This window comes from Sphaeramia orbicularis, chromosome 14, assembly GCF_902148855.1.
Source record: "Sphaeramia orbicularis chromosome 14, fSphaOr1.1, whole genome shotgun sequence".
Lineage (NCBI taxonomy): Eukaryota > Metazoa > Chordata > Actinopteri > Kurtiformes > Apogonidae > Sphaeramia > Sphaeramia orbicularis.
The window spans coordinates 55,668,255-55,690,764 of record NC_043970.1 but is presented as its reverse complement, the minus strand read 5'-3'; the positions used below and the strand labels follow the sequence as shown (position 1 = coordinate 55,690,764).

The 22,510-nt window shown below is 44.4% G+C and overlaps 2 protein-coding genes across 4 annotated transcripts in view; one reads left to right on the top strand and one right to left on the bottom strand.

Moving 5' to 3' along the window:
- Window positions 1-11,338, top strand: part of zswim7 (zinc finger, SWIM-type containing 7) — a 29,752-nt gene extending 18,414 nt beyond the window's left edge. The window contains exons 4-6 of one of the 2 annotated variants that reach the window (XR_003937382.1): window positions 4,912-5,016; window positions 8,636-8,936; window positions 11,172-11,338. Coding sequence is in view for 1 of the 2 variants with exons in the window: in XM_030155049.1 (XP_030010909.1) it covers window positions 4,912-5,016; window positions 8,636-8,746 (216 nt within the window). In the remaining variant the exon portion in view is untranslated. Of the gene's footprint in view, window positions 1-4,911; window positions 5,017-8,635; window positions 8,956-11,171 lie in introns of those variants that run through there. The other variant, XM_030155049.1, reaches the window with a different exon arrangement.
- Window positions 9,254-20,022, bottom strand: adora2b (adenosine A2b receptor). Of its 2 annotated transcripts, none has more exons than XM_030155048.1 (3): window positions 19,339-20,022; window positions 11,346-12,063; window positions 9,254-11,199 (listed from the first exon to the last, which is right to left on the bottom strand). In XM_030155048.1, exons 1-2 carry the CDS (start codon window positions 19,656-19,658, stop codon window positions 11,361-11,363), a joined length of 1,023 nt encoding a protein of 340 aa, XP_030010908.1. In that variant the 5' UTR covers window positions 19,659-20,022; the 3' UTR covers window positions 9,254-11,199; window positions 11,346-11,360. The 2 variants fall into 2 exon arrangements, with proteins under 2 accessions (XP_030010908.1, XP_030010907.1); XM_030155047.1 differs by having other exon boundaries at window positions 9,254-12,063; window positions 19,339-19,795; window positions 19,827-20,022.
- Between the last annotated feature and the right edge of the window lie 2,488 nt (window positions 20,023-22,510).

The following is a 22,510-nucleotide window of genomic DNA, read 5'->3' as shown; positions in this document are numbered from 1 at the left end:
TAATCTATGCTTTAATTGATTGATTTGCTGAGTTGAGTTCATATGGATGAACCCTTAGAAACAATCTATAAATGTGGGCAGAGTTCAGGTTCTAGATAACTGTGTTCTGTCAGTGTACTGCAGATGTTCTGATGTTTCAAACCTGAAGCAGGTGAACCAGAAGAAGCTTCAGTTTCAGTTCAGACGTTTGAGTCTGACCTTTTTCCAGGTTCTGTCCGAATGTCCTCCTCTGACCTTTGACCTCTGTCCTAGTGCTGACTGGTGTTTGGGCGGGTCCAGTTTTTTGGTTTTGTTTCAGTGTTCTGTTCTCCTTGGGTTCTGTTTCAGTGTTCTGTTCTGCTTCCGTTCTGTTTCCTCCGTTCATGAATAACTCATCCACGTCGTCGTTTCTTCACTGCATTTGTCTCCGTGCGTCGTGTCTGATGTTTGTGACCTTTTCATTGGAGACGCCGCAGCAGGGGCTGATGGGAAATGGGTGCAGACAGTGACTCATGGTGGCACAGACTGACGCTCACGGGTGTCAAACCTACGGCCCGTGCACCAGAACCGGCCGCCCCAGGGTCCAATCCGGTCCGATGCGGTCTGAGAATAGTTTCATCCTGAAATTAGACTTATTTCACTGTCAAATAAAAGGAGGAAGATTTCATTATTTCTAGTTGATTGTGTTGTTATTGTTCTGGTTCTCATCCACTTTAGAACATATGGGTCTGAATGTAGAACCTGAACTCACACATGTTCTGGTTCTGTTGAATCAAACATGAAGGATCCGATAAATGTTGGACCTTCAGGTTCTGACAGAAGAACCCACGAACAAACTGAAACCCACCTACAGATTCAGTCAATGGGGCGGGGCTTAGTCCAACAGGCCTCGTTTGTCCTGGGGTTTGATCCAGGGTTTCTTCTTCTTCTTCTCCTTTTTTCCTGGGGTTTCTTCTTCCTCTTCTTTTTCTTCTTCTTTTTTCCTGGGGTTTGATGTACCACTCTGCCGTCTGTCCTGTGGCTGGCGTCCATCCGTCCGTTTGTCTGCTTGTGTCCGAGGCCTTCTTTGGGTTCTGTTTGTTCTGTTTGCTCCGTCGGTGCCAGACTTCAGTTCTGACTGGAATGTCAAACACTCTGGAAGCTTTTCAGCTGCTGAACAACAAATGCCTGAACATTTGAACAAATGAGACGGGATAGAGTTAAAGGAGGTTTTAGACCTTCAGCTGGGAACAAGCTGGACCTGTGGACGTCCAGGGCCCAGGACGGAGACTGAAACCCCCAGAACATCTGCTGATAGAACAGTTTCATATTAGAATGGACCGGATAAGTGACTGAGGTTCCAGATGTAGATCCCAGTTCATTTGGACCTAAATGTAACTTCAGCGTCACTGCAGACTCCGCCCTCTGGGAAGTTTGTCTCAAAGAAACTGAAAGATGTCGAATGGCATGTACAAAACATGTTTCATTTTTCTGTGTTTCAGTATTTGTTCTGTTTGGTTCTTCAGATCATCCGCGTCTGGATGTGGAACCTGAACTTCCATGTTCCACCTTCACAGTTCTGTTTGTTTGGGTTCTAACGGTTCCAACAGTTGGTGTCAGTAGAACCACCTCCAGCCTCACAACAGGAAATATGGGTTTGTAGCTCGCTGGCCGACAGGCTGTAAGCTGCTGTTGTCATGTGACACCTGGTGGTGGCATCTGTCGTCGTCTGTCACAAAAGGTTCAATTGTCTTCTTCTCTTAAACTCCAGTTCTGATTGACTTCAAACTTGGTCTACAGCTTCTGTATGATGATGTCAACACAAGTTAGTGAAATTATTTGGATCCAGATCTGATTCTGGATTTGGTGCCACTTTGAAAAATGTTCCCATTCTAACAGATAGGAAGTGGATTGATCCAATAAATCAGTATCACTGATATCAAGTGTGAATTTGAATTTTTTACAGATCTGATTGAATATGAGCAAAACATGGACTATTTCTGTAATAGAATAAATACACAGAACTGGGGGAGAATAAATGGATCTGGATACATTTCCCAAAACTTTGAATTTGGCCGCTAAGCTACAGGGCCATTGGTCCGATTTTTTTTAAAATTTCCTGTTGTCACAAATATGCAACGAACCCAAAATTCCATCTGATTTATGTGCTATTGTCAAATGAACACAAGCATCCACTACAAAGCACCAGCACAAATAATACATGTTTAAATGTACCTGTGTGTAAAAGCAGCCGTTAAAGGGTCAAAGCGTCCACATGTGAACAGATGATGATGTTTCCACAGAGCTGATTCATGGAGGCGTCGTTAAGGTCCCGCCTCCACTTCATCCTCATGTGTCTGAGACGCAGACGTGTCGTACATCAGACGTGTCGTACATCAGACGTGTCGTACATCAGCGTCTCTGTGCCGACGCCTCCATTAAACCAAAGACATAAAACCTCTGAGTCCAGACGCCGTCACACAATCAGTTCAACAGAAAAAAAACGAAAAGAAAAGCACCAGCATCAGATGGAATGAACCAGACCAAGAATGGATCATATATATATATATATATATATATATATATATATATATATATATATATATATATACACATATATATATATATACACATATATATATATATATACACATATATACGTGTGTGTGTATATATATATATATATATGTATTTATGTGTGTGTGTACATTATTAATATTATTATTATTGATAATAATTCAATCCAGACCAGCTGAAACAGTTGCTTCAGTCCAACCACGTGTCGTCAGTAACTTGTGTGTTTCATACAGTTTCATTGAAGCTGATTGTCTGTTCTCCGTTCTCTAAACTGTAGTCGTGTGTTTTGATCAGATTGTGTCTGAATAAACTGAAGCAGGTTTTAGAACCGAGTCAAGTCTGAACACGTTCACAGATGCTTGAGATGTTTGGGTTCAACCTGAACCGCCTCCTCCCACTAACGGCTGATCTGGATCCAGTTTAGTCTGAGGTTTAGTCTGTGGTTTAGTCTGAGGTTTAGTCTGGGGTTTAGTCTGAGCTTTAGTCTGAGGTTTAGTCTGTGGTTTAGTCTGAGGTTTAGTCTGGGGTTTAGTCTGAGTTTTAGTCTGAGCTTTAGTCTGAGGTTTAGTCTGAGCTTTAGTCTGGGGTTTAGTCTGAGCTTTAGTCTGGGGTTTAGTCTGAGCTTTAGTCTGGGGTTTAGTCTGAGTTTTAGTCTGAGCTTTAGTCTGAGGTTTAGTCTGTGGTTTAGTCTGAGGTTTAGTCTGAGCTTTAGTCTGGGGTTTAGTCTGAGCTTTAGTCTGGGGTTTAGTCTGAGCTTTAGTCTGGGGTTTAGTCTGAGCTTTAGTCTGGGGTTTAGTCTGAGCTTTAGTCTGAGGTTTAGTCTGAGCTTTAGTCTGGGATTTAGTCTGAGCTTTAGTCTGAGCTTTAGTCTGGGGTTTAGTCTGAGTTTTAGTCTGAGCTTTAGTCTGGGGTTTAGTCTGAGCTTTAGTCTGAGCTTTAGTCTGAGCTTTAGTCTGGGGTTTAGTCTGAGCTTTAGTCTGAGCTTTAGTCTGGGGTTTAGTCTGAGCTTTAGTCTGGGGTTTAGTCTGAGCTTTAGTCTGAGCTTTAGTCTGGGGTTTAGTCTGAGCTTTAGTCTGGGCTTTAGTCTGAGCTTTAGTCTGGGGTTTAGTCTGAGCTTTAGTCTGAGGTTTAGTCTGAGCTTTAGTCTGGGATTTAGTCTGAGCTTTAGTCTGAGCTTTAGTCTGGGGTTTAGTCTGAGTTTTAGTCTGGGCTTTAGTCTGAGCTTTAGTCTGGGGTTTAGTCTGAGCTTTAGTCTGGGGTTTAGTCTGAGCTTTAGTCTGAGGTTTAGTCTGGGGTTTAGTCTGAGCTTTAGTCTGGGGTTTAGTCTGAGCTTTAGTCTGAGCTTTAGTCTGGGGTTTAGTCTGAGCTTTAGTCTGGGCTTTAGTCTGAGCTTTAGTCTGGGGTTTAGTCTGAGCTTTAGTCTGAGGTTTAGTCTGAGCTTTAGTCTGGGATTTAGTCTGAGCTTTAGTCTGAGCTTTAGTCTGGGGTTTAGTCTGAGTTTTAGTCTGGGCTTTAGTCTGAGCTTTAGTCTGGGGTTTAGTCTGAGCTTTAGTCTGGGGTTTAGTCTGAGCTTTAGTCTGAGGTTTAGTCTGTGGTTTAGTCTGAGGTTTAGTCTGAGCTTTAGTCTGGGGTTTAGTCTAAGCTTTAGTCTGAGCTTTAGTCTGAGGTTTAGTCTGAGCTTTAGTCTTGTTTAGTCTGAGGTTTAGTCTGTGGTTTAGTCTGTAGTTTAGTCTAGGTTTAGTCTGTGGTTTAGTCTGTGGTTTAGTCTGTAGTTTAGTCCTAGGTTTAGTCTGTGGTTTATTCTAAGGTTTAGTCTTTGGTTTAGTCTCTTGTTTAGTCTCTAGTTTAGTCCTAGGTTTAGTCTGTGGTTTAGTCTCTAGTTTAGTCCTAGGTTTAGTCTGTGGTTTAGTCTAAGGTTTAGTCTGTGGTTTAGTCTCTTGTTTAGTCTCTAGTTTAGTCCTAGGTTTAGTCTGTGGTTTATTCTAAGGTTTAGTCTGTGGTTTAGTTTCTTGTTTAGTCTCTAGTTTAGTCCTAGGTTTAGTCTGTGGTTTAGTCTAAGCTTTAGTCTGTAGTTTAGTCCTAGGTTTAGTCTGTGGTTTATTCTAAGGTTTAGTCTGTGGTTTAGACTCTTGTTTAGTCCTAGGTTTAGTCTGTGGTTTATTCTAAGGTTTAGTCTGTGGTTTAGACTCTTGTTTAGTCTCTAGTTTAGTCCTAGGTTTAGTCTGTGGTTTAGTCTCTAGTTTAGTCCTAGGTTGAGTCTGTGGTTTAGTCTAAGGTTTAGTCTGTGGTTTATTCTCTTGTTTAGTCTGTGATTTAGTCCTAGATTTAGTCTGTGTTTAATGTGTGTTTAATATGTGTTTTGTGGGCGTGTCCTAGGTGGTGGGCGGTTCCGGTCGGGTCTACACCTGCCTCACTTCCTGTCACTTCTGTCCGTGTCCATCCTTCGCCTATGCCGTCCTTCACAGGGGCGGAGCTCTGATGGTGAGTGTTCCAACAGAAAAAGAAACAAACGCACCCAAACAGTCCAGACACAGACCGAGCATGAGAACCTGTAAGAGACAAACGGAGACAAACGGACAGAGGACAGTGAAGGACAGCCGAGGACAGCAAACACACCCAGTATATGTCTTCATTTGTCCAGTCTGCGTTTGTCCACTCGGGGACATGTATGTGTTTAGTGGACAGACGTGTCCACTTGGACGTGTCTTTCTGTCCAGTATGTGGTCACATGACCTCAGGCTCTGAGGGACGTCTGTGCCCACTGACCCTCATCCTTCTACGATCATCAGGACGTGTCCCCGGAGGATGAGACCACTGTGAGAACGTGGACTTTAACCCCAACTGAGGACGGACACGGAGACACAGAGGGAGAGACAGAGACGGAGAACCAAACAAATGTGTGAAATAATCCACATTAGCCCCGCCTTCACCACATTAGTTTAAACATGCACTTAGCCCCACCTTCACCACATCAGTGTAAACATACACTTAGCCCCGCCTTCACCACATTAGTTTAAACATGCACTTAGCCCCACCTTCACCACATCAGTGTAAACATACACTTAGCCCCGCCTTCACCACATTAGTTTAAACATGCACTTAGCCCCGCCTTCACCACATTAGTTTAAACATGCACTTAGCCCCGCCTTCACCACATTAGTTTAAACATGCACTTAGCCCCACCTTCACCACATCAGTGTAAACATACACTTAGCCCCGCCTTCACCACATTAGTTTAAACATGCACTTAGCCCCGCCTTCACCACATTAGTGTAAACATGCACTTAGCCCCGCCTTCACCACATTAGTTTAAACATGCACTTAGCCCCGCCTTCACCACATTAGTTTAAACATGCACTTAGCCCCGCCTTCACCACATTAGTGTAAACATGCACTTAGCCCCGCCTTCACCACATTAATTTAAACATGCACTTAGCCCCGCCTTCACTACATTAGTGTAAACATGCACTTAGCCCCGCCTTCACCACATTAGTGTAAACATGCACTTAGCACCGCCTTCACCACATTAGTTTAAACATGCACTTAGCCCCGCCTTCACCACATTAGTGTAAACATGCACTTAGCACCGCCTTCACCACATTAGTTTAAACATGCACTTAGCACCGCCTTCACCACATTAGTTTAAACATGCACTTAGCCCCGCCTTCACCACATTAGTTTAAACATGCACTTAGCCCCGCCTTCACCACATTAGTGTAAACATGCACTTAGCACCGCCTTCACCACATTAATTTAAACATGCACTTAGCCCCGCCTTCACCACATTAGTGTAAACATGCACTTAGCCCCGCCTTCACCACATTAGTGTAAACATGCACTTAGCACCGCCTTCACCACATTAATTTAAACATGCACTTAGCACCGCCTTCACCACATTAGTGTAAACATGCACTTAGCCCCGCCTTCACCACATTAGTGTAAACATGCACTTAGCACCGCCTTCACCACATTAGTTTAAACATGCACTTAGCCCCGCCTTCACCACATTAGTGTAAACATGTAGAACCTGGACTGGGACAGATGTGTGGAGGACATCCTGGTGTCCACATCCCTCTGTCCTTCAGTCCCTCTGTTCTTCTGTCCCTCTGTTCTTCTGTCCTTCTGTCCCTCTGTTCTTCTGTCCCTCTGTCCTCTGTCCTTCTGTCCCTCTGTCCTTCTGTCCCTCTGTCCTTCTGTCCCTCTGTCCTTCTGTTCTTCTGTCCCTCTGTCCTTCTGTCCCTCTGTTCTTCTGTCCCTCTGTCCTTCTGTCCCTCTGTTCTTCTGTCCCTCTGTCCTTCTGTCCCTCTGTTCTTCTGTCCTTCTGTCCCTCTGTCCTTCTGTCCCTCTGTTCTTCTGTCCCTCTGTTCTTCTGTCCTTCTGTCCCTCTGTCCTTCTGTCCCTCTGTTCTTCTGTCCCTCTGTCCTTCTGTTCTTCTGTCCCTCTGTCCTTCTGTCCCTCTGTTCTTCTGTCCCTCTGTTCTTCTGTCCTTCTGTCCCTCTGTCCTTCTGTCCCTCTGTTCTTCTGTCCCTCTGTTCTTCTGTCCTTCTGTCCCTCTGTTCTTCTGTCCCTCTGTCCCTCTGTCCTTCTGTCCCTCTGTCCTTCTGTCCCTCTGTTCTTCTGTCCCTCTGTCCTTCTGTTCTTCTGTCCCTCTGTCCTTCTGTCCCTCTGTTCTTCTGTCCCTCTGTCCTTCTGTCCCTCTGTCCTTCTGTCCTTCTGTCCCTCTGTTCTTCTGTCCGTCTGTCCTTCTGTCCCTCTGTTCTTCTGTCCTTCTGTCCCTCTGTCCTTCTGTCCCTCTGTTCTTCTGTCCCTCTGTCCTTCTGTCCCTCTGTTCTTCTGTCCCTCTGTTCTTCTGTTCTTCTGTCCCTCTGTCCTTCTGTCCCTCTGTTCTTCTGTCCCTCTGTCCTTCTGTTCTTCTGTCCCTCTGTTCTTCTGTCCCTCTGTCCTTCTGTCCCTCTGTTCTTCTGTCCCTCTGTCCTTCTGTTCTTCTGTCCTTCTGTCCCTCTGTTCTTCTGTCCTTCTGTCCCTCTGTCCTTCAGTCCCTCTGTTCCTGTTTCCCTCTGTTCTTCTGTCCTTCTGTCCCTCTGTCCTTCAGTCCCTCTGTTCTTCTGTCCCTCTGTCCCTCTGTCCTTCTGTCCCTCTGTTCTTCTGTCCTTCTGTCCCTCTGTTCTTCTGTCCCTCTGTCCCTCTGTCCTTCTGTCCCTCTGTTCTTCTGTCCTTCTGTCCCTCTGTTCTTCTGTCCTTCTGTCCCTCTGTTCTTCTGTCCCTCTGTCCTTCTGTCCCTCTGTCCTTCTGTCCCTCTGTCCTTCTGTCCCTCTGTCCCTCTGTTCTTCTGTCCTTCTGTCCCTCTGTCCCTCTGTTCTTCTGTCCCTCTGTCCCTCTGTCCTTCTGTCCCTCTGTCCTTCTGTCCTTCTGTCCCTCTGTTCTTCTGTCCCTCTGTTCTTCTGTCCCTCTGTCCTTCTGTCCCTCTGTTCTTCTGTCCCTCTGTCCTTCTGTCCCTCTGTTCTTCTGTCCTTCTGTCCCTCTGTTCTTCTGTCCCTCTGTCCTTCTGTCCCTCTGTCCCTCTGTCCTTCTGTCCCTCTGTCCCTCTGTCCTTCTGTCCCTCTGTCCCTCTGTTCTTCTGTCCCTCTGTCCTTCTGTCCCTCTGTCCTTCTGTCCCTCTGTCCTTCTGTCCCTCTGTCCCTCTGTTCTTCTGTCCCTCTGTCCTTCTGTCCTTCTGTCCCTCTGTCCTTCTGTCCCTCTGTCCCTCTGTTCTTCTGTCCCTCTGTTCTTCTGTCCCTCTGTTCTTCTGTCCTTCTGTCCCTCTGTTCTTCTGTCCCTCTGTCCTTCTGTCAGTCCACAGTTCATCCAGTCCACTTCTGTTTTCAGAATAAACTAAAGTTCTAAAATCCTCCCAGACTCAGATTTGAAGTTGAAACTTCAGAACTTTTTTTGCAGTGTTGTAGAAATGTGCCACAGCTCCTTTAACTCTTTAAACCCTGGTGTGAGGAGCGGCTCCACCTCCATGTGTCAAAGGTCAGATCAGGTCCATATATGGTCTGTTATTGATCAGGTTATTGATGGGACTGTTCTGTTGGATCATCAGCTGTTTCTCTTCTTCCAGTGTAAACACCTCCTGGCTGTGTACCTGTCCCAGGCCATGGGCGTCACCCAGCAGGACGCCGTCACCGACCAGCACATGACAGCGCTGCTCAGCAGGGGAACACTCCCATGATGCTCAGCGGTGGTGTTGGTCCCATGATGCTCAGCTTTGGAGGCGGTCCCGTGATGCTCAGCTTTGGAGGCGGTCCCATGATGCTCAGCGGTGGAGGCGGTCCCATGATGCTCGGAGGCGGTCCCATGATGCTCAGCGGTGGAGGCGGTCCCATGATGCTCAGCGGTGGAGGCGGTCCCATGATGCTCAGGTACGTTCAGCGACGGGCCCATGTTCTGATTGGACATTTTCAGAGGACGCTTTAGGTCACGGCGAGGATGAATGGCGTTTTCAAAGACGCCAGGCGGGCGTGGGTCTATTTTTAGGTCGGCTCAGCGGCGGCAGATGAATGTTACATCATCAACTGCCGGAAACACAGGACCACATCTGGTCTGTTCCCATGGGAACCCACAGGGAATCATGGGAAAAAGCCCTAAAAACAGTCCTTTGTGTCCCAGTGAACAGATTTAAACTCAGGTTTAAACTTAAACTCAGGTGAAAATAAATAAACACAGACAACGGAAACAGTAGAAACAGGATTTTATTAAACAGAATCAAACACAGACGTAAACGTTCACAGTAGAACTGGGGCTCCTTCCTGATTGGTCCTGACACTCAAACACAGCCAATCAAAGGCAGGAATGTGGAAGTGGTTCAGCATGTGCTCAGTGGAACCGGGACCGAGTCGGTACCGGTGCTCCCAGCATCCGGTGCGTTTACCGTTTCCACGGCGATGGAACACTAATGTTTAGCCCTTAACGTTAACGGTTCATCAGAGCAGCTGATTGGACAGAAGGTCTGATCCAAACCCGGTTCCACTGAGTTTACGGCAGATTCAGGTTCTACGGTCGGGTTCTACGGTCGGGTTCAGGCGACGGAACCGTCCAGGTCTGATTGGGTTTCAGACAGAACGACCTCTGACCTGATGTTTTCCTTTTATGGACATAGATGTTCAAACCACAACGAGAGCAAACGATAGAACCGAAACCACAGCTGGGGACCAGACCAGAACCAGAACTAAACTAGACCAGAACCAGACCTGAACCAGACCAGAACCAGGACTGAACCAGACCAGAACCAGGACTGAACCGGACCAGGTCATCCATCCGTCAAAACATAATCAGAGGCAGTGTGGTTGATTTTGTGGACAGTGAAGGTCACATTTCATTAACTGTATTTACCGCGTCGCCTTTAAACGCATCACTGACAGGTTCGGACGCTTCAGTGTGTCTGTATTTACTGCGTTGTCGTTATTTCATTTATGTTCAACCCACAAAATGACACTGAAGACACAAACAATAAATGATGTAAAAATGAGCTCAGTTCAGTTTCTAGGTTCAGACCAGTACGACCTGAAGTGGATCAGAACCAGGAAATGACAGAACCCAGACGGAACTCCAAATGTCTGAGAACGTCTGCATTTATTAAGAACATCAACACCCTAGGATTGGGTCCAAACATCTGTGGAACCAGACTAATATTCAGTTTGTCTTTTATAATTAGAACTGACAGAACCCAGTTAGAACTGACAGAACCTGTGGAACAAACACAGGCTTCATGTCATTTTAATTTGTTTCATTAAATGAAACAGAAAAAAAATCCTTTTTGTGATTCTTTCCAGGTTCTGACGTTCTGCTCGTGGTCTGAATGTGGAACCTGAACCAGCCGGAGCTGAACAGACACAGTGGAGTTGTGGGTTCAACGCTGGTCTGGTTTACACTCTGGGTCTAAATGCCGGGTTCATGTTTGTGGAGGGAAACGGAGCCGATAATTGGACCAAAAATGAACACGCACTCACAGGTCCGAGCCACGCCATTGGTCCGTTCCCCTGTCAATCACAGTCTTCACACCCTTCACTACCAGGTTTATTATTTAATTAATGTTCGAACATCCGTTAGTCCAGGATGATCACATGGACTTGGACTGGTTTGACCCGCAGATGGTGCATCAGTACCTGATGGACCCGTTCACGCAGAACCAGGTCCTACTCCAGAACCAGCTCCGACTACAGAACCAGGTCCAAGTCCAGAACCAGGTTCGAGTCCAGACTGGACTGGAAGGGTTGGTTTAAGGCCGTTTCTGTCGCCTCCCATTAGACCCACATGCAGGGGATTATGGGTAGGATCCGGTTTAGTCCACGGGTCCAGATGGAACCACAAACCGTCGGTTGGTTCCGTTCTCAAAGTAATAAATAAGTTCAACAGTGACAGTAGAACAGAACAGGAGTGTTTCCATGGTAACGGGGTGGAGTAAGGACGATCAAGAGGGTTTAGTGCCAAGTCTGGATCTGATTCACAGTTTGAACAAAACACCTTCAAAAGAGAGGATAAGATGGTCCACCTGGACCACCTGGTCCACCTGGTCCACCTGGACCAGGTCACAAATAATGTCCACATTGATGCTGACGTCTTCATTAGTAATGTTCTGTAAACACTGTCACCCTCAGTGAACTGAAGGTCTGGACCCAAGCCACCTGGACCGGACCCATCCGGACTGGACCGGAGCCACCCGGATCGGACCCATCCGGACCAGAGCCACCCGGACCGGACCCATCCGGACCAGAGCCACCCGGACCGGAGCCACCCGGACCGGAGCCACCCAGACCAGACCGGAGCCCCCCCGGCGGATCCAGGTCCTAGAGCAGAGGGTCGATGGTCATGTGGACCTGGTCCGTAGTGGTCCTGCTTCCGTTGGAGCTCAGGTAGGTCTCCTCCCTCCGACACAGGAAGTGGCGGGTCAGGATCTTGCGGAAGGTGTTCCTGAAGTCCTGGATGCGGTAGGCGTAGATGATGGGGTTGACGGCCGAGTTGGCGTGGGACAGGATGATGGCGGCGTACATGACGGCGGCGGGCTTGTGCAGGTCCTGGTAGAAGAGCGTCAGACAGTTGAGGATGTGGACGGGCAGCCAGCAGACAGCGAACAGGCCCACGATGATGGACAGCGACTTGGCGGCGCGGATCTCGCGCTGCAGGAGCCCGTGGTGATGGCTGTCGCCATTACCGACGCATTTGAGCTCAATCTGTCGCAGCTGGCGCCGCGCCACCGTGAAGATCTTCACGTAGACGGCGAGCATGAGCAGCAGCGGCAGCAGGACGCACACGAAGAAGTTAAAGTACACCATGTACTGCATGTCCACCACGCTCTCGAAGTAGCACGTCAGCTCGCAGCTCCGCCCGCTGCCGCCGCCCGCCGTGGAGTTGGCGCCGGAGCCGCCGTTCCCGCAGCTGACGTGTTTGTTGTTCCAGCCGAAGAACGGGATGAGGCCGATGACGAAGGACAGGATCCACAGGATGGAGATGATCTCCCGCGCCGTTTTCCCCGTCATCAACTGTTTGTACCTGAAACCAAAACAGAGCATCTGATTGGTCTAGAGTCCAGGAGGGAAACGCCCCCCCAAAGGACCTGGACTATGACCCCGCCCCCCCACAGGACCTGGATTATGACCCCGCCCCCCCAAAGGACCTGGACTATGACCCCGCCCCCCCCAAAGGACCTGGATTATGACCCCGCCCCCCCCAAAGGACCTGGACTATGACCCCGCCCCCCCAAAGGACCTGGATTATGACCCCGCCCCCTGGAGCTTGGCTTTGGCGTCCTTTAACTGTAAATAAACAGTCTCTTCTGGTGTTCTGTTACAACCATTAAAAACTGAGGAAATACATAAATAAATACATAAATAAATACATAAATAAATACATAAATAAATAAGTCCAGGAGCAGAAACACGACTCATACACTTCTGATCTAGTGAGTATTTTTTTGTGTATTTTTTGTGTATTTTTTGTAGGTTCCATATTTCTCTTGCAGGTTTTTCTCAGATTTTAAAGTCTTTACTCTTTATCTTTGCTGTCGTTTCTTCTGTCCATTAACCCTCTGGTGTCCAGTTTGTTTCCATTAAAAACATCATTTAAGGGGTTAAAATATGACACTGAATAAACATTTGATATTTTTGAATTTGGGTCAAACTGTCATTTTTCCATTAAACACATTTATACGAACAGTTAAATTGACACAAGGGTCAGGGTCAGTTAAAGGGTCAGTTAAAGGGTCAGTGTTAAAGGGTCAGTAAGGATTAGTTTAAGGGTCAGTTTTAGGATTAGTTTAAGGGTTAGTTTAAGGGTAAGTGTTAAAGGGTCAGTTTAAGGGTCTAATGTTGGACCTGAACCCTCAGATCATCTGGACGACGGTCAGTTCTGACTCACACCTGTCACATGACCAGCAGAGGACGACTGTGACTCACACACACACACACACACACACACACACACACACACTGATATGAACACACACACAGAGTCTGAGTTGTCATGACAACGGTCCCGACCTCATCTGCGAAAACCACGACATGAGGCGCCATGACAACAAGAACCTGTCAATCACAGCCTGGTCAGTCAAATACTAATACACACTGCATGTACTAATACACACTACAAATACTAATGCACACTGCATGTACTAATACACACAGCAAATACTAATACACACTGCATGTACTAATACACACTACAAATACTAATGCACACTGCATGTACTAATACACACAGCAAATACTAATACACACTGCATGTACTAATACACACTACAAATACTAATACACACTGCATGTACTAATACACACAACAAATACTAATACACACTGCATGTACTAATACACACAGCAAATACTAATACACACTGCATGTACTAATACACACAGCAAATACTAATACACACTGCATGTACTAATACACACAACAAATACTAATACACACTGCATGTACTAATACACACAACAAATACTAATACACACTGCATATACTAATACACTACAAATACTAATGCACACTGCATGTGCTAATACACACTACAAATACTAATACACACTGCATGTACTAATACACACTACAAATACTAATATACACTGCATGTACTAATACACACTACAAATACTAATACACACTACAAATGCTAATACACACTGCATGTACTGATACACACTACAAATACTAATACACACTGCATATACTAATACACACAACAAATACTAATACACACTGCATATACTAATACACTACAAATACTAATGCACACTGCATGTACTAATACACACTACAAATACTAATACACACTGCATATACTAATACACTACAAATACTAATGCACACTGCATGTACTAATACACACTACAAATACTAATGCACACTGCATGTACTAATACACACAGCAAATACTAATACACACTGCATGTACTAATACACACTACAAATACTAATACAGACTGCATGTACTAATACACACTACAAATACTAATACACACAACAAATACTAATACACACTGCATGTACTAATACACACAACAAATACTAATACACACTGCATATACTAATACACTACAAATACTAATGCACACTGCATGTGCTAATACACACTACAAATACTAATATACACTGCATGTACTAATACACACTACAAATGCTAATACACACTGCATATACTAATACACACTACAAATACTAATACACACTGCATGTACTAATACACACTACAAATACTAATACACACTGCATATACTAATATACACACTTCAAATACTAATGCACACTGCATGTACTAATACACACTACAAATACTAATGCACACTGCATGTACTAATACACACAGCAAATACTAATACACACTGCATGTACTAATACACACTACAAATACTAATACACACTGCATATACTAATACACACTACAAATACTAATGCACACTGCATGTACTAATACACACTACAAATACTAATGCACACTGCATGTACTAATACACACAACAAATACTAATACACACTGCATATACTAATACACTACAAATACTAATGCACACTGCATGTGCTAATACACACTACAAATACTAATACACACTGCATATACTAATACACACTACAAATACTAATACACACTGCATGTACTAATACACACTACAAATACTAATACACACTGCATATACTAATATACACACTTCAAATACTAATGCACACTGCATGTACTAATACACACTACAAATACTAATGCACACTGCATGTACTAATACACACAGCAAATACTAATACACACTGCATGTACTAATACACACTACAAATACTAATACACACTGCATATACTAATACACACTACAAATACTAATGCACACTGCATGTACTAATACACACTACAAATACTAATGCACACTGCATGTACTAATACACACAACAAATACTAATACACACTGCATATACTAATACACTACAAATACTAATGCACACTGCATGTGCTAATACACACTACAAATACTAATACACACTGCATGTACTAATACACACTACAAATACTAATATACACTGCATGTACTAATACACACTACAAATACTAATACACACTGCATATACTAATACACACTACAAATGCTAATACACACTGCATGTACTAATACACACTACAAATACTAATACACACTGCATATACTAATACACACAACAAATACTAATACACACTGCATATACTAATACACTACAAATACTAATGCACACTGCATGTACTAATACACACTACAAATACTAATGCACACTGCATGTACTAATACACACAGCAAATACTAATACACACTGCATGTACTAATACACACTACAAATACTAATACACACTGCATGTACTAATACACACAACAAATACTAATACACACTGCATGTACTAATACACACAGCAAATACTAATACACACTGCATGTACTAATACACACAGCAAATACTAATACACACTGCATGTACTAATACACACAACAAATACTAATACACACTGCATGTACTAATACACACAACAAATACTAATACACACTGCATATACTAATACACTACAAATACTAATGCACACTGCATGTGCTAATACACACTACAAATACTAATACACACTGCATGTACTAATACACACTACAAATACTAATATACACTGCATGTACTAATACACACTACAAATACTAATACACACTGCATATACTAATACACACTACAAATGCTAATACACACTGCATGTACTAATACACACTACAAATACTAATACACACGGCATATACTAATACACACAACAAATACTAATACACACTGCATATACTAATACACTACAAATACTAATGCACACTGCATGTACTAATACACACTACAAATACTAATACACACTGCATATACTAATACACTACAAATACTAATGCACACTGCATGTACTAATACACACTACAAATACTAATGCACACTGCATGTACTAATACACACAGCAAATACTAATACACACTGCATGTACTAATACACACTACAAATACTAATACAGACTGCATGTACTAATACACACTACAAATACTAATACACACAACAAATACTAATACACACTGCATGTACTAATACACACAACAAATACTAATACACACTGCATATACTAATACACTACAAATACTAATGCACACTGCATGTGCTAATACACACTACAAATACTAATATACACTGCATGTACTAATACACACTACAAATGCTAATACACACTGCATATACTAATACACACTACAAATACTAATACACACTGCATGTACTAATACACACTACAAATACTAATACACACTGCATATACTAATATACACACTTCAAATACTAATGCACACTGCATGTACTAATACATACAACAAATACTAATACACACTGCATGTACTAATACACACTACAAATACTAATACACACTGCATGTACTAATACACACTACAAATACTAATACACACTGCATATACTAATACACACTACAAATACTAATGCACACTGCATATACTAATACACACTACAAATACTAATGCACACTGCATGTACTAATACACACAACAAATACTAATACACACTGCTTGTACTAATGCACACTACAAATACTAATACACACTGCATGTACTAATACACACTACAAATACTAATACACACTGCATGTACTAATACCCACAACAAATACTAATGCACACTGCATGTACTAATACACACTACAAATACTAATGCACACTGCATGTACTAATACACACTACAAATACTAATACACACTGCATATACTAATATACACACTTCAAATACTAATGCACACTGCATGTACTAATACATACAACAAATACTAATACACACTGCATGTACTAATACACACTACAAATACTAATACACACTGCATGTACTAATACACACTACAAATACTAATGCACACTGCATGTACTAATACACACTACAAATACTAATACACACTGCATATACTAATACACACTACAAATACTAATGCACACTGCATGTAGTAATACACGCTACAAATACTAATACACACTGCAAATACTAATGCACACTGCATTTACTAATACACACAACAAATACTAATACACACTGCATGTACTAATACACACAACAAATACTAATACACACTGCATGTACTAATACACACTACAAATACTAATACACACTGCATTTACTAATACACACTACAAATACTAATACACATTGCATATACTAATACATACTACAAATACTAATACACTACAAATACTAATACACATTGCATATACTAATACACTACAAATACTAATACACAGTGCATGTACTAATACACACTACAAATATTAATACACACTGCATGTACTAATACACACCACAAATAATACACACTGCATGTGCTAACACACACTACATGTACTAACACACACTGCATGTACTAATACACACTACATGTACTAATACACACTACATGTACTAATACACACTACGTGTATTAGTACATGTAGTATGTATTGGTACATGCAGTGTGTATTAATATTTGTAGTGTGTACTAATACACACTACAAATCCTAATACACATTGCATGTGCTAATACACACTACAAATACTAATACACACTACATGTACTAATGCACATTACAAATATTAATACATGCTACACGTTCTGTGTATATGTATATTAGTATATGTGTACATGTATGTACATACATGTATGTGTATACGTGTACATGTATATGTGTATATATGTACTTACATGTACACATGTATACATCTACTAATATACAAATACATGTACATGTGTACATGTATATGTATACATTTATATATATATATGAGTACATGTATATGTATTTGTGTACATGTACATGGAACACATACTGATATTGGCTCTATATGTTCAAAGACCTGACCCTGGACCTGATCCTAGACCTGAACCTGGACCTGATCCTAGACCTGGTCCTGGTCTCAGGGTCCTGGTTTGAATCCACTTTCTGTTTCAGCTCCGTCACAACCTGACGCTTCAACTACAGACAAACTGAATCTGAGTCCAGTACAGGTGGACGTCTGTCCCCTCAGTCCAGTCCAGTCCAGTACAGGTGGACGTCTGTCCCCTCAGTCCAGTCCAGTCCAGTACAGGTGGACGTCTGTCCCCTCAGTCCAGTCCAGTCCAGTACAGGTGGACGTCTGTCCCCTCAGTCCAGTCCAGTCCAGTCCAGTACAGGTGGACGTCTGTCCCCTCAGTCCAGTCCAGTCCAGTCCAGTACAAGTGGATGTCTGTCCCCTCAGTCCAGTTATGTCCAGACTACAGCCTGGGATCTGTGGGCGGGGCCTGTGGGCGGGGCCAGCTGAAGGTTATTTCAGGGTCCAAATGTCCAGAGGGAAACGGAGGCTGAAGTCCGAGAGAGAGTCCTGTCCTGAGGACAGAAACATCTGGACAAACACTCAGACAGAAGGACGGACAGATGGACACTGAAGACGGACAGATGGACGGATGCAACGACAGCAACTAGTGTCTGACTCAGGAACAGATCCAACCCTGGTCTAACCCTGACCCTGGTCTAACCCTGTCTCTGGTCTAACCCTGACCCTGGTCTAACCCTGACCCTGGTCTAACCCTGACCCTGGTCTAACCCTGTCTCTGGTCTAACCCTGACCCTGGTCTAACCCTGTCTCTGGTCTAACCCTGACCCTGGTCTAACCCTGTCTCTGGTCTAACCCTGACCCTGGTCTAACCCTGTCTCTGGTCTAACCCTGACCCTGGTCTAACCCTGATCCAGACTGAACTAATCTGAGTAAAACATTCAACCAATGATTCATTTGATCCATTAGTTTCACATTTGGTCTGAAACTGAACTTTTACTCATTAATCTGCACTTTAGCATTATTATTATTATTATTATTATTATTGTTGTTGTTGTTGTTGTTGTTGTTGTTGTTGTTATTATTATTATTATTATTATTATTGTTATTGTTATTATTATTATTATTATTATTATTATTATTATTATTGTTGTTGTTATTGTTATTATTGTTATTATTATTATTATTATTATTATTATTGTTGTTATTATTATTGTTATTGTTTTTGTACATATTGATCTGTGATTGAATTCTAAATCCACTGATAATAAAAACATTTCAGTTTTTTCAGAATAAATTGGCCTGTTGTTGTTTTTTTTAATCCATTCATATTCGACATTAAACCGGTTCAGTTCGACTTCAGAGTTTTTGTCGAACGGAAAAAGTCGACCTTTAACACTGACTCTGTCTAACTGACCCGGACCAGATGAGTCCGGGGTTCGGACCCTCTGATCTGCGCTCCGTGGTGCGTTCACTGACCTGAGGGGGATCTTGACGGCCAGGTATCTGTCGATGGCGATGGCCAGGAGGCTGAAGATGGAGCTCTGGGTCAGAACCAGGACGAAGCAGGCCAGGAACAGGCATCCGTAGAAGTCCAGGCGGATGCCCACACTGATGGTGATGGCGAAGGGGATGGCCAGGCAGCCCACCAGGATGTCCGCCACGGCCAGGGACACCAGAAAGTAGTTGGTGGCGTTTTTCAGGGTGCTGTTGGCGGCCACGGCCCAGCACACCAGCACGTTCCCGGACACGGACAGCAGAGCGATGGCCACTTCGATCACGATGTAGCCCGGATCCATCTGGGCTACCGGGACCCGGTCCTAACGGGGACCCGGTCCTAACGGGTGTGCGGGCTGACAACCGGGAACGATCCGCCAGTGCGCGCCTCACGGGCGGCCATCGGTCCGCGGACGCGCATGCACACAAGCACGCGGACCTTTAAACGGGTCCGCAACAGAACCCGGTACCGGTTCACATTAACGCGCACCCCACGCGCATCTTCTGCGGGGTTTCCGCATCAACAGCGGCCGAATGACGGTGCGTGCGGAGTGGAGCGGAACGGAATGGAACGGAACGGACAGAGACGCACAAGTTCAGCCGAGAGCAGTTTGGAGAGAGAGAGAGAAAGAGAGAGAGAGAGTTAGAGAGAGAGAGAGAGAGTTAGAGAGAGAGAGAGAGAGAGAGAGAGAGAGAGTTAGAGAGAGAGAGAGAGTTAGAGAGAGACTTAGAGAGAGAGTTAGAGAGAGAGAGAGAGAGAGAGTTAGAGAGAGACTTAGAGAGAGAGTTAGAGAGAGAGAGAGAGAGAGAGTTATAGAGGAGACTTAGAGAGGAGAGGTTAGAGAGAGAGAGAGAGAGAGAGTAGAGTTAGAGAGAGAGAGTGAGAGAGTTAGAGCAGAGACTTGGAGAGAGAGAGTTATAGAGGGAGAGAGCGAGAGAGTTAGAGAGAGACTATAGAGAAGAGTTAGAGAGAGAGAGAGAGAGATAGAGAGTTTAGAGGGAGAGATGAGTAGGAGAGTTAGAGAAGAGACTTAGAGAGCGAGTTAGAGAGAGAGAGAGAAGGAGAGTTAGAGAGAGAGAGAAGAGTTAGAGAGAGAGAGAGAGTTTAGAGAGCAGACTTAGAGAGAGAGAGAGAGATTAGAGTTAGAAGAGACTTAGTAGATGAGAGAGAGAGAGTTAGAGAGAGAGAGAGAGAGACCTTAGGAGAAAGAGTTATGAGAGAGAGAGAGTGCGAGAGAGAGAGTTAGTGAGGAGAAGAGAGAGAGAGTTAGAGAGGGAGTAGAGAGAGAGTTAGAGAGAGAGAGAGAGCGTTAGGAGAGAGAGTTAGAGAGAGAGAGAGGAGGGAGTTAGAGAGAGAGAGAGTTAGAGAGAGAGAGAGAGGAGGGAGTTAGAGAGAGAGAGAGCGAGAGAGAGAGAGAGAGAGAGAGAGAGAGAGAGTTAGAGAGAGAGAGAGTTAGAGAGAGAGAGAGAGAGAGAGAGAGAGAGAAAAGAAAAAACAGCAAAGCCCCGCCCAACACACACACACACACACACACACACACACACACACACTGCTGCGGGTGGAATCATATGTGTTGCGTCGTGCTTAATTACGCGCCAATTAAACAGTGTTTCCACGTGTTCTGCATTCAGTGGAAACCGTCGTGTGTGTATGTGTGTGTGTGTGTGTATGTGTGTGTGTATGTGTGTGTGTGTGTGTATGTGTGTGTGTGTTGCTGTCTCTCACACATGCGCTGTTCAGTTACGATAAAGTTTTCTCCTCTTCTTCTTCTTCTTCTTCTTCTTCGTGTGTTTCAGTGAAACAGGAAAACCTGGTGTAAATCTGATGAAACTGGACCCAGTCCAACAGAATCAGAGCAGTTGGTTCCGTTCAGAGCCGGTCCAGTCCGGTCCGGTTCTGACCCTGTTTTCCACTTGGGTTCACGCAGAAACTGATGTTTTATGCAGAGCCTTAAAAACCTGCTGAACCAGAACTGAACCAGAACTGAACTGGAACTGAACCAGAACCGAACCTCTATGTTCACACACTGGACGGAACTGACACCAGGACTTTTGGAACAGTTCATCTTTTATTGATCTGATCTGTTTCACATGTGGTCCAGAAGTAAACACACCATCAGACCACACAGAGGACACCAGTCCACCAGGAGACACCAGACCACCAGGAGACACCAGTCCACCAGGAGACACCAGACCACCAGGAGACACCAGACCACCAGGAGACACCAGTCCACCAGGAGACACCAGACCACCAGGAGACACCAGACCACCAGGAGACACCAGTCCACCAGGAGACAGGAGACACCAGACCACCAGGAGACACCAGTCCACCAGGAGACACCAGTCCACCAGGAGACACCAGTCCACCAGGAGACACCAGTCCACCAGGAGACACCAGACCACCAGGAGACACCAGTCCACCAGGAGACAGGAGACACCAGACCACCAGGAGACACCAGTCCACCAGGAGACACCAGTCCACCAGGAGACACCAGACCACCAGGAGACACCAGTCCACCAGGAGACATGTGGTTCTGTCTTCTATGATTCAACATGAACAGATTCTGAATGTGGACCTGAAGGACCGTCCACCTGTCTGAAGAGTCCTGAAACTGTGGCCCTTAGATGGGTCCATCTGATGTCCATCCTTCCTCCTCCTCCTCCTCCTCCTCCTCCTCCTCCTCCTCCTCCTCCTCCTCCTCCTCCTCCTCCTCCTCTCTGTGGAGGTTCAGGTCTCAAAGTACTTGTAGATCTGGCAGACGTAGTTCATGATGCTCTGCCAGTCAGGTCTCTCTGTCCTCATCAGCTCCTCCATGTTCTGCACAAACGACAAACAGAAAAAGTAAGAAAGTTTGAGTTTACACTGAGTTTACACTGAGTTTACACTGAGTTTACACTGGGAACAGACTGAACAGTGTCAGGGTTGATCAGTCCATCAGCCCTTCTTCCAGTCTTCAGTAGTTCCACTGGTGCTGTTTCATGGTCCAGCCAAGCCTCTGGTTCTGATTCTGAAGTCTCACCAGTGGCTTTGACCCATCAGACCTGCATCTGTTCACTCTGTTCAGTGTAAACTCATCTGTTCACTCTGTTCAGTGTAAACTCTTCCTCTCTTCCTCCTCCTCTCTCTTCTCTCTTCTTTCAGCTGTTGTCCTGT

Excerpts from the sequence above, each read along its gene's own strand:
- adora2b (XM_030155048.1), bottom strand. The coding sequence starts at position 19,658 with ATGGATCCGGGCTACATCGTGATCGAAGTGGCCATCGCTCTGCTGTCC. Across the intron at positions 12,064-19,338 it reads GCCGTCAAGATCCCCCTCAG|GTACAAACAGTTGATGACGG; the intron begins GTCAGTGAACGC and ends TTTTGGTTTCAG.